The sequence below is a fragment of the Photinus pyralis genome, unplaced genomic scaffold (genome assembly GCF_008802855.1).
Source record: "Photinus pyralis isolate 1611_PpyrPB1 unplaced genomic scaffold, Ppyr1.3 Ppyr1.4_LG5, whole genome shotgun sequence".
In the NCBI taxonomy this organism is placed as follows: domain Eukaryota; kingdom Metazoa; phylum Arthropoda; class Insecta; order Coleoptera; family Lampyridae; genus Photinus; species Photinus pyralis.
Window position 1 is genome coordinate 46,729,042 of NW_022170596.1, and position 18,914 is coordinate 46,747,955.

Consider the following 18,914-nt stretch of genomic DNA (forward strand, 5'->3'; position numbering starts at 1 on the left):
AAATGAATTGCGTAAATGAAACTTACAATTTCGTAAACTCGTAATTGTTTTTGTGCCAAACGACTGCACAACCGTTACACGTTCACCTTGATTTCTGCTAGCCATATGACGCAAGGTAGTTGGCGCAGTGGCGTGCAGAACGGGCCCGAATTCGTAAAGAAACTCCAAAACTATTGTAGGTACTTAAAACTAATTAAGTTTGAAAATAAATAGTTGATGACGTTCCAACAATGAGTATTTCTGATTGTATTATTGTTGAGTATGCAACAATGCTACCAATGCCTATGCAACAGTGGAAAATAAAAATATGTAAAATAATCTACGTAGGGCATCCAGAAAGTAAGTTTTCCCTTTTTTACCACGCGCACGTTGGTAAAGGGAGGTATTGCACTGGGGTAAAAAATGACCCCCCACTTTTTGTGAAGAATGAAGAAAAAGTTGATATTGTCAATTGGCATATACTACCGGAAACAGTTTAATGAGCTTAAAAGATTTATTTTCTGTGAAGGCAAAGCAACAATATTCAAACTAATTAATATGACTAGCTAGATATTAATTTGTTTTAAGAAGTTATTCTGGTTGCATAAAATTAGGTTGCCCTTCAGAACAGATTTTGTCATTTAAAAGTACACATAGGGAAAAACAATACACGTAAAGCCCTATGTCTACTTCTTAATAAATATCACTTGTATATGTATATGCTTGAGTTGGATACTCGCCCGTTGGCGAAGTCGGAGGTTAAATCCCGTCCTGGGATGGACTGACTCCATCTCTCTGGTCTTTACCATTTCGATAGTGTGCTCTTTGTCTCCAATCTTTTGTAGATCTACACGATCCGTCGCACCTTTTTTTTACCAGCCGGCTCAGGGGTAGTGTTCCCTATCCCTAGAGATTGATCTTCCCAATATGCCATATTAGTACAAGATTGTGTTTTTCACTGCCGCGTCTTCTCTTGCCGGCAGTTTTGCACAAGACCTTGCCGTTTCCTTGCATTGTTACCAGGGCCGCCGTTAGCCTCGACGGGCCCCGGGAATATTTTTTGACCGGGCCCCTATAATTGAAATTTTTGTTGTCCATCACCCTTAACTAGAAACTAGACATTTTCAATCTTGACTACCTAGATTTGAAACGAGAACATTTGAATAATTTTCATACAGACACAGTAATTTTCATAATTTATAATGAATTATTAGAATTCAAATAACCAAATTACAATTTGACTCTGCGGATTTTCTTATTAGCAAAAGTGAATATCGCTCGCTCAAAATTAATTTCTCTAGCAAGTTGAGCTTCAAGAGCTTAATGTACCGAGATTGACCCATAGTCGATCTCAAACGGTTTTTTACCTAGCGAGCCTTCTGCCACTGTGCCGTAATTAGGAAATTTTGCTCAATGGTATGGTTTTTTAAATCTTCTGCTGTGCATTTTTTTTATATTCTACTCTCTCATATTCAGATTTCTGTTAAAAAGTACAATTAAAACATCCCGCCTTCATTTTTTATTTCTGATCCACAAGTACATTAAAAATAAAAAGACCCGTGTGTCCTCAATTTTTATTTGCGAGTAAAATAAACCCAAAATAAATTATTGAAAAGGTGTGTTCTTAGTCCGAACTTGAAACGCTTCAGACTAAATACGTCACAAACCTACAACCAATCACGTAGAAGTGAGCTGGCAACCTTACGCGAGGGTCTGACGTTTGTCACATTTGACGTTTTGAGAGGGATGTTTAACTGCATCTAGCACGAAAGTGACAAGTGCCTGTGACAGATGATGCAAGTTATAAATGCCATTCTCCTGCAATATTGCCAAGTCGTTATGTCATCTGAATGGTTCTAAGAGCTGATTGGTCGGGCTTATTACGTCACAGAGCCCGCCACAATCATATCGTTTTGAATAAACCTTTAAAACCGCACATGTTCATTATTTTTTTGCTAATCAGCCTCTATTTTTAAATAAACTTTTACTGTCCAAAAAAATGTTTTATGGTTTCAGGTACACGCTTATTAAATTAGAACTGCGGAATTCAACTATACTGTAAACCCCCATTTGTTACACTGATCACGTTAACATCGTGGAAGCTCATATTTTCTCTATAGTCAATCAGGAACCTTAATGCCTTTTTCCGCAGAGTTTTCCATTGCACTGAGGGTTTTCGGGGCTGGTGGCAGCAGACTCCTTTTTACAGACGGGAGCCACTGTCATTTTTTTGCCGACCAGATTTAGCTCCTCACTCTTTATCCAATCACCGATCTCCTGTGTCCCCACTGTGCGCAAAGGCAATTATCCGTCTTAAGGGTGCAACCCTTCCGAGCAATTTTCCAACATGACCGATGAGAGCTGTCAGGCGCATCGCCCTCTTTTTTTTTGAGAAGGGCCAAGAGTTGCTACTTCATTGATTTGAGGGTTCACAAAACAAGAAATTATTATACCATTCGGCATTCATTAGTGTTGAAATGTCACCCCTGCACAACTAAATCTCTGGTCTGTGTATTCTATAAAAGAACATAAAATATAGGATGCCAGGGCAGTATTCGCCCAATGGAGTACCTACATATTTTGACATAGAACCTTTGAATATAAATTCAAAGATAGAACTAGAGTTCGAATTAAGACATCTGCAGCGCCTGTCGTTAGGCAACGTTAAATGCTTTTCTAATGAGTAAATTATCACAATCGACTTGTATCTATAGACTGTGGTCATTCTAGCCCCAAGGGGACTGAATAATTGTTTTGGCAATGACTGCGTTTTCCAAATAAGACTATTTTGTAACGCATAAAAATTTATAATTTTAATTCACTATAGAATTCAACTGAGATCTCCTTTACTCATTCCTACCATTCGGTTAGATTGTATTCGGAATCTATTGTTGTGTTGTCATTTGTCAGTAGCCTACATAGAATCTGGTTATTTCTTGAAGCGCAGTCGAAGCAGGAAAACTTTTAACTAGTATAGAGTGGTCACTCGCGGGCGACGAAAGCGCATTTTCCCTGCACAGAATCAGTAATAACTAGGGAAGGAAGTGACTACTCCAAAAAAATCTTTTGTCGTTCTGGTTTCTAGGGAAGGAAGTGACTACTCCAAAAAAATCTTTTGTCGTTCTGGTTTCAGTCCTACACTGCATAAGAAAAAACCAAGACGAAGAAGCTTAACCTGTAGGAGTAGTAGTGGTAGAGACGGATAATAGCGTTCATTTGGAAAATGCGCTACAATCAATTTATATAATTCATCTTTGCATTAATAAAATGTCATATTAAGTATCCAATTCAGTCCTCATCCCTCAAAAACAAGAGATTCACAAAAGAGAACAAAAACACCACTACATAAAAAAATACTACAATAACAGTAACAGTCAACATTAAAGGCTTTATAATCGTTGAGCGTCAATAACCTTCTCCGGCAGTTTGACACCTCGTGTTTCTGGCAGTTTTAAAGCTAACAGTCCAGCTACAACAGCAAATCCTCCCAATAGTAGCATAGGTAAATATGGCACATATTGGCCCTACAACAAATTTTATAGAAAATGCATATTGGATGTTATTATACCAATAATGGTACAAATGGAGCGACCAAAGCCCCAACACGTGCTGTTGTTGAGGCGAGTCCTACACCTCCACTCCGAATAATTGTGGGAAGCATCTCCGATGTATGCACGTACGAAACGCTAAACGCAGAGGTCACTCCAAGCTTACCGATAAGAAAGAAGACGATCACAAGCCAGTGCATATCTGAAAACACACGCTAATATCCATCGGTCAATTACAAACTACTTACCTGCAGGCACAAAGATCGTTAAACAACACGTAACGCCAGAAATAAGTAACGAGCCAGCTAAAGACCATTTTCTTCCAATTTTATTAATGCACACCCACGCCAGAGTGTTTCCGGGTATTTCCACCAGAGACACCAAAGCAAAATTGAGATACTTATCGCCGCCAATACTTGTCGAACTTAACGAAAGGCCGTAATATACGAAGGCGTTTACTGCCCTTCAATGGAATAATTAAACTTACAAAAAGTCATGTGTATTAAGTTACCATATGAAGAAAACGATGCTGAAACGAAACACTAGCTTTCTCGATTTTGCCATGCATTTAACTACGGGTAGAATTTTAGCTTCTTCCAGGCTGTCTATCTTAAACTACAAAAAACTTCTTAAAATATAAATGGTACCTATTTGACTTGACTTTAACAATCAATGATATAGTATAAAAAATGGATCTGTGAAGTGTGTCCAAAGAAACTACCTTTGAGTATAAATGGCTACAGCCAGAATGACAAGCACCCACTGTTTGCAACCGCTATCACTGAATTGTATTAATAAACAAAGTAAAATAGCACAATAATACCGACCTGAGGTTCTTCAAAAATCTCCATAAGATGGTCGGATAAAACGACCTTATTACACTCAGCGACACGATACATGACCGCTTTCGCTTCAACCTTTCTATTTTTCGCCAACAGCCACCTTGCCGATTCTGGAAGAATCCTACGAACTACTCCCACACCTTTACATTTTTATTTAACGCGCACTTACCAATAGTAACAAAGAAAAATTAAGGCAGGCGCAGATGCGATCAATTGTAGCTGTACCCAATCCTTAGTCACCCAGGCGAATAACGCTATTAGAGCTTCGCCGACGGAATAAAAGTAATTTAGTATGATGCCGGTCACCTCGCGCTTCTTTCTCCCGACCATTTCCACGCCTGGAGTTGTTAAAAAATGAGACGCCGCAGTGCAATTCGTAGGTTTATTTACCGATAATAAAAGCGAGAGGGAAAATTCCCGCCGTGCCGATTGAGTTAATGAAAATAAAGATGGCGAACATTACATATCCGTTCGAGAACACCTGGATTATTCCCGAAACACTCATGAGAAAGATGCTTAGTATGAACATGAGTTTTCTTCCATACCTAAAACACTTTCATATTCAAGTAACTAAAAAATAATAATATTCAGCATTCCTTTAACACAAAAACAAAATAAATGGGTACCTGTAAATAAAAGAACAAGTCATCCAAGAAGGTGATGGAAGTTGAGGAAGATACACGGAACTTGAGTATCAAAAATTGGAAAGAAAAGACGAAATGGCTTGCAAAAAAAATCAAGAAATTGTGAACAGGATTGGAAAGTCTCTAAATACGCTTCAGACCCTTATTTTTCCTGTCAGTCGATAGCGATAGACCGCTTAGAAAAATGCTTAGAAAACTCTTCAATTTGTCGGGAAAGTTTTCGCATGCCCTGAAAATTACTTATAGTGTTGTGTAACGAGCTCTTTCCAAAAACTTCTAGACCATTTTCAGGTTTTTTCCGGAACTAGATGAGGCTAAGAAAAATTGCGTATTTTTGAGCGGTGGTTAAATGAATGTTTTTCCGGGTTTTGTAATTCCAGAGAGTTTTTCATATATTTCTAGGTCGTTTACAAGGTAAGTATACGTGAAAAGGTCTGGAAAGACCCAGAAAAACCTGAAAAGAATCTAAACACGTTAGAAAGGCGAAGTAATGCTCTGGGGAGACTATACAGAAAACCAGAAAATTCCGACTACTTCCGAAGATATGTCAGAAAAACCGAAATTTGCCGAATTTGTTTTTATATTTTTCCGATGTTATTAAAACAGATAGAAAAGATACAATAAAACAAGACACAGTTTTTGAGCTCTACAAGACACTGGTGACAAAAAATACAAAAGTTAGAGACTGTTGCTTTCAAGTTCAACAGGATGGTGCAACTGCACACAACGCCCGCATCGCATCCCTATGGGACAAATTTTCCATTTTCCAAGAAATTTGTCTGATGGGCATTTTCACACGATTCGAGCGTTATGCGCAGTTGCACCATCCTGTTGAAACCAACATGTCTTCGGAAATAATTAGGAATTCTCTGGTTTTCTTTAAAGTATTAATAAACCCTTTAATTGTGCATCTTTTCTCTAATTTGACCATCGCAGTATGTTCTATGGCGTCAGAGAACCGCATGATAAGACATTTTTATTTTGGACAGTCTTTTTAGTGTTTCTTGTATTTCCGAGACTTCATAAATCATACGAACTTTTCCGAGAGCGAGCTCCAGATAAGACCCTCTAATAGAGCATAGAAAAACGTGATACCAATCTAGAGAACTAGAAAGTTCTGTAAAGAGCCTAAGATGATTAGAAAGGTGCTTGTACAATCTGAATAACAACTTGTATGGAAGTGTTTGAATGCCCCTAAAGGAGCAAGCGCCTTTTCTAGATCATTCTAAACTTGCCGGACCTACGAATTTCTGAAAAAGGCTTGAGGTATCTCGAATTTTACACAAAGTAAATTAACTTCACTGACACAGTTCCTTTCCAGGGCATCCGAAGGTCTTCCAGATGCTCATCAGAGCTTTATGTAATCCTCCAGACCATTCTGTTGTTCTCCTACAGTATTTAGGGGTTTTTACGGAACTATTTTCACAACTACGCTCTATTATTTCTGAAAAAATTCGGAAAGGTATCTAAAACGAAACAAACCTAATATATCAAATTGCATTAGGTACAGGGTGGTATTAAAGAAAGCGACTAAATTCCAGAAACGCCCTCTACTGGCCAAACAATTAAGGAATTCTGTATGTGCCAGTGATTTTCTCTTTAAAATTGAACCCCTGACACCTTACGTCCATTTTTTTTCTATATCTTAAAGTAGTGTTTCCATAAGAAAGTGTCCAATTTGGACCACCCTGCGATCAGATCGAAACCTCTACAAAATGTAGGGAAGAGTAAAAATGATGTACCCCTTCCGTACAGTCTCAGTTTAGGGATGTTTTCGGGATCCTAAGCTACTACAAGATACTTCAATTCATTCATAGGGCTCTAAAGGCCATTTGCAGTAATAAATTTAGCAGACGTTAGCTGATAAAATTTTTTCCCCGCCCAAACATATTGAATATAGGCTAAATTTAACGCCAGTATATAGGCAACACATCTTACTTCTCCTTCACCAATACCTAAATAATAATGATTAAACATTCCCCCTAAATCAATGACCCACCCCTACTCAACCATGCCTTTTGCCTGAACTGAAAGTATTAATTTTCTCCCGGAGTTGTGGCTACATTCAGTAAATACCGTACATTGATCTTGGCAATATACATAATGTACAATCAAGGATTCAAATAAAACATTTACCTATCAGCCAAAGCTCCAAAAGCACCCGATCCAATAATAATTCCTGCAAAATGGCAAGTACCGACTAAAGACAGCATCCACTGATTTTCCAGGCACGTAATATTCCACTGTAAGAGCGACGGTAATGTTTTTTTTTAGTTGTACTGCGAAATAATTACATCATTGACAATTGTCCTCTCATCGTCGAACACCCATTCGTGACAACGTTCAGTCCGATTTGTAAATGTCTGGGGGAAACAACCAATACCAATGTCGGTAGTGTTCCTGATGTACCGCTCGCAATACTCCGCCTCGTAGTATTGTGCAGTAGTCGACTGGTGTTTATTCGGAATGGCCCACTCTATCCAGGGTGAGGCATATATCGGGTTTGTGACATTATCACACTCGGGCACAAGACACCTGGATAATATTACATTGTCAAAGGAATTGCAACTTGTCACTTACCGATAATTAGGAACACCGGCAGTGAAAACGTACGTAAGGCTGTTCGCAGCCCCGAACAGTACAGGGATGCAGGCTAAGGTGTACATAAGTATCTGGTAGCGGCCCAACTCGCCGAGCTCCTCGACCACGTCGTCGAAATCCAAAGAATTCATTCTAAAAATGTAATTATTGCTCGACTAACAGCTTGTCACAGTCGCCTAATCCGATTGCTTACAATAAATGACAAGAATCCGAATCCTCATCTGATAACAATTGCATATCACCGCACTTTAGATAATATCCAGTTACACAATTGAAGTTTGGCGCCAAAAAGCACATGCGTAACTAAGATATAAAATGGGCTTGTTTATTCATATAAACAATTATGTATTCGTGTTGATTGTTAAAAGTAAAACAGCTGATGTACCATGTGCGCAAGTTTGGGTGGGGAAGTCAGTAAAATGTAAAAAATTTCATAACAAAATTTTACTATGGCCTACTAGATTGTGTATAATAAGCGAGAAGCAGAGGATCCTCACATAAAATACATATGGGCTATCTATTTATTTAAAAAAAAACTGTCAATAAATGAATATAGGCAACCAACATTACACGTGACAAACCAGATTGTTTTTCTTCACCTTTCAAAAATGTAATAATAAACAAACATCCCTAACATTCCTGAAGCTTATTTTAAAACTTCTCGAATTTTTGAGACCTCTCGACGCTTTTAATAAGAACAAATTACTTAAATACGCCAAAGTTCATTGTTACCAAAGAATTACGTTATACAGGGTGGCGATTTGCGTAACGCATCATAGGGATTTCAATGTAAAATTCACAACATGCGATTATTGGCTCCCCAATTTATTTTAGAGCAATTTTTCATCCGTTCTATCTGAACCTTAGAATCATACATATTAACATCCTATGATCTACGATCTGAACATCTCCTCCATGAGCAAAAAATTGAACCACTGTATTCTAGACAGTACGATGAACTTCCTGTATTTGTTATAAAACTACATAATCATTTACAACGCGGAAGTGACTGACTGCTGATTATGGATAAACATTAAACAAAAAGTAGCTTACGTGTGTAGAAACTCACAAATGCACAATCAATCTGTACCAAAATTGCGTAATTTAATACCGTCTGGTACTTATTATGGGAGGTTAAAGGTCGTATTGAATCATATAAATAAAATGCCTATCCTTTACGATTAGTACATTTTAATAACGCAGAAAGGTAGCTCCGAATGCGCTGAAAGAAACCGATCCAAAAACGCGTTTAGGCTGTACGTTACACTATTTGACTATTGTCGGTTCTGATAATTTGGTGAATTTAAAAACACCAATTATTGTATCCAATCATCATCTTTTTGGAAGTTTGTTCAAATGTTGCCATGCCTACTTATTATATCTCAATAACAAAAGTGTAACAGAACGCTAAGGCCAACCTTTTTAACAAGTTTTAAGAACTATGAAAACTCTGCATATTTGCTCAGACTTAATTGCAAATGGAAACAGTAAGATGCGAGCGTCTATAGGAACCTTAAGGATTTTTTTCTAATCGAAATCGATTCACCCGTATAAGATGAGATCACAATAGAAAAAGAGCGTCTTCCAATTCAATCATCAAAACTATCAATTGCCAAAGTTTACTGGATTAACCAAGCACTACCTACTATTTTTAGCTCCTATAACAGTCAAATTTTTTATGAAAAAATGTATCATTGACCTTATTACCTACTCAGTTAAGATAGAGATTTGTAAAACCACTGATTAGAAAAATAGGGGAAATAAAACATGTCCAAAAATTACTTACATCCAATCCACTGTACAATTTAACACACAATGTAGGTACCTACCTAATTAAAAGAAGCTAAGCAGATATATATAACTAAACAAATAACATTCGTTACATAACATAAGCATTTGTTTTTCCCGACTTCCCAAAACAAGAAAAATTCAAGGTTTTTCTTCCCATAGCACAAATCTGCGTCAACTGAATGTGTATGCAAAAGAGAAAAAAAAAACAACAAATAACCTACCTAATGATAGTAATGCAGTTATATATGTTAGCGCTTATGACAAATTTAAAAACCAATCAACTTTAACGATAGATTAAACACGCAATTGTCGGGAAATAATGAATGTGCATATAATCATTTGCTAATTACTGTATGGACGCGAAGGTCGCGGTTATATGTTTAGGACGATAATAGAAATTTAAAAATGGGTGATTAATAATAATTACCGCATAAAACTGAGAAGTTTAGAATTAAAATAGTGGACATCATTATCTTTTTTTTTTAGATTGGCATCGCATTTTAAGTGGATGCTAGAGTTGTGTGAATTTTTCCAATTAAGAACTGTCTGTCCGTTCATCCGCTCAAAACTATAGTTTATGGTATTAATTTGAAACTTACTTTAGAAGGATGCCCTAAATAATGCATAGGTACTATTTCGATACAGAAAATAATATTTTTTAAATTTGATTTTGGCTTCCTACCAATCTCTAAAGGTTCTAGGCTCTAAAAGGGGCCTAGCGTGTTCTGGGCAGGCAACAGAATGCTGTGAAAGCTTATTCCACAGCCTCTTGAATACCTTAGACCCACCTCTGTTCCCTTTCCAAATTCCATAGAGAGACGAGTCCAGAAATCAGAAAGTTTCCAGAAGACACAGTAATAGATTTAATGCTGATGATCAGGTGTGGAGCACCACAAAAACAGTGCTCCTTTCTCGAAAATCAATTACCATACAGTTTTTTTTTAAATTGCAGCTGATAATTAAAAGTAACAAAATATACAATCCACACGAGGTGCGTCGCCAGCATTGTATTTCAGCACTTTCATGCTACGACAAAAAATGATAAATTCATTGTAAAACACTTCAATTAAAACAGATTTTTTAACAACCTAATATCAACCCCAATTAGAGAAACGTGCTAATAATTTATTAATAGTGCAAGACACTAAATACAGCACATACTTACAAATTTCCAACGGGCCATTATGATCTACAGGCCAGGTGGCAACCGCCACCCCCCCCCCCCGGGTCAGTCCGCCCCTGCTGATGATAAATTCTAGCCTCTAGGCAGCTCTAAAACTTGGCAGCATAAATTAAAAGATTGAACTTTGAATTCAGCGTTAAACTCTAAATAAAGACAGATTATTTGTCAAAGCATTGAATAAAGAATCTGATTATTCAATGGTCAAATTAAGTATAACAAACCTTATGTCACTGTAAACAGAACAAAATGCACATTTTAAAAATGTCAAAGCCAACTAAATGTAAGTTTGCGTTATAACTTGAAAATTATAAAGGAAGAATGGAAATTAAATGTATCTTATTAAGCGAAAAAAGATCAACAATTTTTGTTCTTTGCATATTTCTGTATTTCTAATAATAACGATTCTAAAACAAAAGAAAAATCACTGAATCTGTTTTTCGCTCATATCTAGTAAACTGCGGATTTTTTTTCAAAAAACAAAAGCATAACTTGAATAAGCTTTTAAAACTACAACTCTTTCCTCACTTAACCAGATCTCTATGTCTTACGGTTAGTCAGTATTGGCGCAAGTTATTGCTGTTATTACAAAGGTCCATATTGACTTCCTACCGGGTGGTGACTTGAACGTGACGCACCATAGGAATTTCAATAGTAATTTTTTCATTTCTGATTATTGGTTTCCCTAATTATTTTAGAGATAGTCTACTTAGGTTTTTTGTAGAAGAAAAATTACGAATCCATGGATATTATATAGCTTTTAATTTTTGAACTTGAAATCAAGAAATGGGATAATTAAATCTGGCGCTTTTATGAAAATCAGTGCTGCCATGGCAGTTTGAGATCAAACAAAGCTAACTAATGGCGCTTTTGTTTGATTTCATAATTCCAAGGCATTACCGACTTTATAAACGCGGCAGTTTTTAATTTTTAATGTTGTTGAATTTATGAAATAGAGGTGCGCCTCCGGCACCGAACGAAGAGGGGCGAATGTCGACTATACAATGAGTGATGGAGATGCCCCATCCTCCCAACGCCCGACCTTCGCATTTGTGTTTATCTGTTGTAGAACTCAAGGTCAAAGTGAGCTCATATCGGACGGCGAGCCTGTGGCGCGCATGTGCACATTATAGAAGTAATCAAAAAATGACCATAATGAACCTTATAGAAAATGGGATTTTGACCAAAAGTGGGCCAGAACTCCTGTTGCTATAATACTCTCATAAAGTTAGCGATCTGTCGATACAACATTAACGTAAAACTAGCGCGTTTACCCTGGCGTCTACTTTTTAAACTAACGCTAGGTAAGCTCTCAGTGACTCGACCAATCTTTGATTCATAAGTTATTATATTATTTTTATAACTTACATTATTCCAACATAACCCTATCATCTTGCTATCCGAAATAACAATTGAATTATAATTACGCAAAAATTTATTAATAACTTCTTAGACACTGACTAGTTATATGGCAATGATAGCCCTTCATAAATCGCTTTTATCCAAACACGCACCACTTCGGCCCCCGGATCGACATACTTTCTAGAACCCTGCTTCGTTTGTAACACTGCATCTTCGACATACTTAAGTGACAGACGAAACAACTCCATACTTTTGGTCTGCTCCGGTAACATATTGATCGTCTCGACAAATACAAAGAGCGGATCGTACATTGTCCCAAAACCGAACTGGGTATTTCCGTATTGCTTTATAACTAAAATTGCCTCCTTCAAACATTTTAGCCAGACGTGAAACTCGACGTAGAGATCCTCCGGTTGATCGCCGAAGTAAATTGAGGCGACCTCGAATAGGATACTGTAAGATGATCCGATGGCGCCGCCGACGTGCCTCTCAGAAATTTGGCCGAGTATTTCGAACCAGCATTTCGGCCGCGCGAAGTCGAGGCGCCTATTTTTCATTAGGTCCAGAACGATCGCGGCTCCTCTCTTCATTTTTGTACCGACGTTTCCTCTGCCTTCATCACAATCGATGATATTAATTTGTCTCTCGCACGAAATTAGCGCGTCGCAAGCAAATTGTACTGCGTAATAGACTGTGTTGCGCTGCTGTTGAGTCAGTTGAGGACCTAAGCTTTTAACTGGGGGACGTTTGATGGGTCTACAAAGTATTACAGATAAATCTTCCAGCGGTTTCGTACTGACGTAGCCCCATCCCGGTGCTTCACAAGGATGGTCCATGTATGACAAGATGTCATTGTCGAATACATTTAGAATAGTCAACGAGAACCCTCGAACTTTTGGAGATGTTAAATATTTGCCGTGGTACATTCGGAGCACGTGAATTTCGCGTTGAAAAAGGTAATTAACAATTTCATTCACAAAACTCATTTCTTCTAAAAGCAGCGAGTTTCCTAAATTATTCACTAGAATCACTACATTGGGAGATATTGGAAAGAATCTCGACAGTTGCGTCAGAATAAAGGAGGTGACTTCATGGACATCAGTCTTATCGATTACTAACAGGCCTTTTTCGCCGTGCAGACCTGTGCCTATCTCAATTTCGTATTCGTGAGACTGAGTCGAACAGACACACTCATCGGCAAGATGCGAGGTTTTGATTGTAAATAAAATACTGCCCATGTTTTCGAGGAGCCTCTTACAAAAGTCAGAGATGGTATTTAAAGGTAAAAGTTTGTCGGCCATTGCACCAGCTATTTTGTTTATTAAAACTATTCCACTCGATCCTCTTTTGCCTTGCTGCTTGTTTACGACGCAAAATTCGTCATTGACTACTATCATTTCAACACCGATCCCTCGATTGCGCGCTCTCTCTACGGCAAGTCCAAAGTTGAGGCAATCCGATGTATTATTTCGTACAATAACGAGCACTCCCCCCGTCAAGTTGTAACTTATTTGTTTAATGGTCTTAAGAATCACGTGTACCGGAGGGGAGCGAAACATGTCACCTGCAAACGATAATTCAAAAATGTTCTCACAAGTGAAAAACCTACCTTGAACGGCAGCGCACAGCATACCTTTCCCCACGAAGCCGGCCTGAAATGGCTCGTGCCCGGACGGACCGCCCGATACAACCTGAACAATGTTGTGTTCCGCGTAGTCACGACGAACAACCACATTCCCACAATCTAAGATGCCCACATTTGGATTCGACACACTCATTCCTAAAAGTGTATCGCTGACAATTTTCGAAGGGATATTTACTAAATGTCCCTTAAATATGTCCTCCTCAAAGAGTGGAAGTTGGGAAGACATTACGAAATTTGCTATTATGGTATAATCAGTCAGTTTGACAATTTCAAAATTATTAAAGTGAGTATTTTGTATAAAATTTGTGTTTTTATTTGCATTGGTACTGTAATGCGCGTAAAAAGTGATCCAGACTATGTAAGATTTGAAAGAAAAAGGAAAAATTACAAAATTGTCGATACTAAATAAGTACTTGGTATTTTATTTAGAAATTAATCTTGAATTTTTGCTTTGAAGTTGATGATTTATTTCTTATGGCAATAATTCCATGGCCGTGTTGACGGTGACTATGCTAGACAATACACGAATGAATTTGATTTCAATCACAATGGGCCATGGAATTATTGCTATAAGAAATACATCATAAACTTCAAAGCAAAAATTCAAGATTAATTTCTAAATAAAATATTTGGTATTGCTGATTTTGCAATTTTTTCTCTATGAAGTGACATTAAAATCCAATATGGTGTCCATAAGAAATAAGAAAGTTGATGTGGTTTACTCACAGGGCCGTAGTCAGGGGCTCCGAGTGAGGGGGGTGTATGCAATAAAAAATTCCGACTTCAATAAAAATTCAAAGTATAACACGTATAACATTAAATGACGGCATTTTGACTCTGCCCATTGTGACACTATTTTTTCCAAATGTATACTGCCTGCTATATCTTTTTCTGATTACTTAGAACCAATAAGGCAGTTAGCCAAATACCCGCCATAGACAAACGCAAATGATTTTTAATTAAACTATAATTCTTTCTATACATATAAATACCAAAGTAATAATAATAATTATTTTATGATTTGTCATTATACAGAGTGCTCTTTTTTCGCGGCTGTCATGGATATGGATTCTATTTTATTTCTATTTGCACGAAAAGCGAGTTGAAGTGGGACGTTTAGAAGACTTTTACAGAGGAATTTGATAAATATGGCCAGAATGGCGTAGAACTTTTTTTTGTTTTAAGGTCGCCAAATTTCATCTTATGATCTTTCATCAGAGTTATTTATCTCTGACGCGCCATAGCTTTTAGTTTACTACTTTTACAATTATTACGACAGTGCTTAGGAAATTGCAGTCAAACTCATTGGCAGTTTTGCTTTGGTAGTTTACATTTAAAATCAAAGTAATTAATAAAAATATTGTTTTAAATGTAGTAAAGCGTTCTTTTGGCAAGATTATATTATAAAGTGTGTCCCAAATCGGGTGGGATTGCATGGGTAACTTTGTTATTATTAAAGATAGAGAATTGGTTAAATGGGCAATGTTTTGCAGTTGTGGATGCTTATTTAAAATTTCCTTATGGAAATTCAAAATGTCGCATAGGTTCGACGTAAATTCAAAAAAACTAAAATTGGTCATTTCCTTGAATGTCTTATATCATCGAAAGAGATATAAAAAAAAGTTTTATATAAAAATGACTGTCTTTGATAGGCTTAATTTAGAATTGATGTCAAAAAAAATTCAAGATGGCTACTTTTGAGGAACATTTACCAACTTCCTAAAGTTTAATAGGCGCTATATGATATTTTTAGATTACTTGATAGATTTTTTAATTCTCGTTTCAACGAGCCATCATAACATAAGATTGAAAATAAGATACCAGTTATATCAACGGTTTTTGTATTTTAATCAAGTAGGCTGTGATGAATTAAAAAAAAACAAAACAAAATCTATTCAAGCCAACAAAACAATGAAAATAATTACATCAGATGTTTAAAAAATCAGGGGCGCACTAATGAGAGGGGGGTTTGGGGATTAGAACTCCCTCCAAAATTTTATATAAGTAAGTAGACCAAGAAAAATTTTGATTTTTATAACGTCACTTATTGACTATCTTATTATCCATACTTACATACCTACAAATGGTGGTATAACTACAAACTATCCCCTCGAAAAAATGTCATGCCATTATCCAGTTAAAGACATTTCAAGACACTTTGCTTTATTTTACACAATGTATTACCCTTGATGCATTGTCCCAGGTCACATTTTGTAGGTGGTTTATCCGCAAGAATATCGAAACTAACAGTTTTACCAGTCTGAGTATATGGACAGATGAATCTTTTTCTAACTGCGGAGTGTTCAAATCCACATAATGAACACTATACTCGTCACAGGAAAACCTACATGATGTAGTTTCACACCGAAATCAAGTCATATTTTTTTAAATTAATGTATTTTATGGCATAATGGGAAGTCATGTAATTGGACCGGTAATCTTCGTTGGATCTTTAATTGCTCACCATGATTTACAAATTCTCCAATAAACTTCCTTTAAGGATTTTTCTCGACAACATATGTTTCGAAGGTGGGTTAGTTTATGCTACCTACCAACAAACTGGCTGCTCAGGTCACAATTCACGAATTATGTACAGTCAGTACAGTACATTAAATTATAAAAGTAAGTACTTAATTAAAAAATAAAAGTAAAGTGGAAGGAGCTACCACTACAATCATAATAATAATCATCAATGGCAACACGTTGCCTAAACTAAACTGTCTTGAAGTGTGTTTCACTAATAATGGCCAGTATTTTAAACATCTGGTGTAATTATTTTCATTGTTTTGTTGCCTCGAATAGATTTTGTTTTGTTTTTTTTTATTCGTCACAGACTACTTGATTAAAATACAAAAACCGTTAATATAACTTGTATCTTATTTTCAATCTTATTTTATGATGGCTCGTTGAAAAGAGAATTAAAAAATCTATCAAGTAATGCAAAAATCCAATATGGCGCCCATATAACTTTAGGAAGTTGGTAAATGTTCCTCAAAAGTGGCCATCTTGAATTTTTTTTTGACATCAATTCTAAATTAAGCGTATCAAAGACAGTCACTTTTATATAAAACTTTTTTTTATATTTCTTATACTTTCGATGATATAAGACATTCAAGGAAATGACCAATTTTAGTTTTTTTGAATTTACGTCGAACCTATACGACATTTTGAATTTCCATAAGGGAATTTTAAATAAGCATCCAAAACTGCAAAACATTGCCCATTTAACCAATTCTCTATCTTTAATAATAACAAAGTTACCAATGCAATCCCACGCGATCTGGGACACACTGTATATTATTATGAAGTTAAAAGTAGTAATCTATCCAAAACCGATTTTTGTCTAAAAGACACTCTCGTGACAATTGAATAATTAAGTGTTATATTTAAAATGTAATATAGAAATCCATAGTAAATTCTTTATTAAAGAATCTAAAAATTCAATGTGATCCCTACGTTCAAAACAAATTGCTCTTATTAGAAAATAATGTTTTTTTTTAATACAGAATTATTAAAACACAGAATTCAGTTCTTTTTAATTATTGAAACTAAAAGAGTTATCCCACAAGTGGTTTCAATTATTGATTCGCATTTTAAATTTAACTTTATCCCAATTTGACCATTAGTTTTCAACATAAAAGATCCCATCGTCATCAGGCGCTAAAAATGACCACCCTGTATACTTATCTACCATCTATCCCTCTTGCAACTTTTAAGACCGATGCAAACATAACGGCTACAAAGATTTGCGGACCTTTAACAATGAAAGGTAATAGATCTACATACTCGTAATATCAATGAGACTCACAGCAAGTGAGGGCGTAATAACCAATATTTCCTCATTTTGCGTGGAAGCGGCGGCTACAAAACGGTTTTCCGGCGTACCGACGTATTTTACGCAATTTTTTTCCAATATTAATTTAATCAATCAATCATTTTATTTTCCATGTAGACTACATATAGGAGTATAGGAACGTCACAAAATAAATAAATAAGATAACAAACAAATACGTGCAATAGCAGAATGCTGAAGTACATAAGGCGTCTTATGAATTGGCGAGATATTCTTTGATACTGTAAAATGGGTGGTCAATGAGGAACTTTTTTAAATATCTTTTAAATGGGCGAAGAGAGGTCAGATTCTTGGCTTCTTAGTGCGCGAGCACACTGATAATTATGTTACGAATTGTGTAATAATAATAATAATATAATAATATTAATTTAATTAATTTAATTTGAATAGCGATTTGCCGAGTGCCGACTAACTGAAGTTTTGCCGACTATGGTCACGCGTTAGGGGGGGTGGGGACACCCCCCCATAAATCCGGCCCTGTTTACTCAAAACCCACAAGTCACAAAAATTATATTCAGAAAGCAGAGTTAAAAAGTTTGTTAAAAGTATTTTTCTTCGAAAATAAAGAAACGCCAGCGCATTTTCGAAAATGATATTTTTTTCGTTCTTTGCCCGCTATTTGTAGAGCTACAAGAAATTAAGAATAGGATAAGTAATCAGCATAAAATTCTGCATAACCTCCCCCATTTAACTGACTTTGTATCTCTTACGGTTTACGAGATACCCATAGTGGAAATGAAAAAAAACTCACCCTGTACATTAAATTAATCAAAAATAACTTCTATGGCCTTTCTATGCTTTCACGACAATGCGAATTAAATGTGGAATTTTTGCAGTGAAGCTCTCTGCGTCCCCTTATGCCGCCATTGGATCTCATTTTATATGGATTACCTTGTTATGAAAAACCAACTATCATCCAGAAATTATGCTGAAAAACCGTTTAGTGTCAAATACTTCGAAAGCATGTGTCTCGATGTTCCTGCGGCCATAGTGTAGCACCTTGAACTTACCAATTGTTATCGACTTGCAACCTTTACCATTATCTAAAACAAACTCACATACACATCATTGGTTAATATTATAGAAATTGATTTACTTGTAATTTTGTAGGTTTCCTTGTTTTTAAGTAGACAAAGTTTCAAGTGAGCTTGCTACTAAAATATACTATCAGAACCGGAAACTTCCTTACTCATTATGGAACCGTTTGATACGGTAAATTTACACCTTTGAAAAAATGGTCGACTTTCACTCGCCCACTTAAATTATGCAATTGTTATTGCTTCTACATAAAATAAAACAAAAACAACAATAATATACTACAGTAATTAACGCGTTTCAGCTGTCATCATCAGCAAACAAATGAATGATAAAATACAAATGCAACCCTATTTTTTTATCTAAATACAAGTGAAAATTTAGGAGCTCTGATTGGCCTAATAGATCTCCTTCATTATGTTTCATTAAGAAGC

General features: G+C 36.2%; 2 protein-coding genes across 6 annotated transcripts; both read right to left on the reverse strand.

The window, feature by feature from the left end:
* Positions 1–3,208: 3,208 nt before the first annotated feature.
* LOC116171251 (organic cation transporter protein-like) lies at positions 3,209–9,645 on the reverse strand. Of its 5 annotated transcripts, XM_031487970.1 has the most exons (12): positions 9,401–9,434; positions 7,808–7,917; positions 7,594–7,746; positions 7,308–7,548; positions 7,150–7,256; positions 4,760–4,914; positions 4,539–4,707; positions 4,355–4,490; positions 4,039–4,142; positions 3,776–3,990; positions 3,548–3,729; positions 3,209–3,503 (listed from the first exon to the last, which is right to left on the reverse strand). In XM_031487970.1, exons 2-12 carry the CDS (start codon positions 7,909–7,911, stop codon positions 3,369–3,371), a joined length of 1,701 nt encoding a protein of 566 aa, XP_031343830.1. In that variant the 5' UTR covers positions 7,912–7,917; positions 9,401–9,434; the 3' UTR covers positions 3,209–3,368. The 5 variants fall into 5 exon arrangements, with proteins under 5 accessions (XP_031343830.1, XP_031343835.1, XP_031343832.1 ...); XM_031487975.1 differs by lacking the exons at positions 7,808–7,917; positions 9,401–9,434 and adding an exon at positions 9,627–9,645; XM_031487972.1 differs by lacking the exons at positions 7,808–7,917; positions 9,401–9,434 and adding an exon at positions 9,444–9,602.
* A 2,317-nt stretch (positions 9,646–11,962) lies between these two features.
* LOC116171600 (putative 3,4-dihydroxy-2-butanone kinase) lies at positions 11,963–17,228 on the reverse strand. The gene is given in 3 exon segments (XM_031488537.1): positions 11,963–13,511; positions 13,557–14,063; positions 17,213–17,228. Coding segments are annotated over 3 exon segments (1,989 nt in total). The 3' UTR covers positions 11,963–12,045.
* Positions 17,229–18,914: the final 1,686 nt, after the last annotated feature.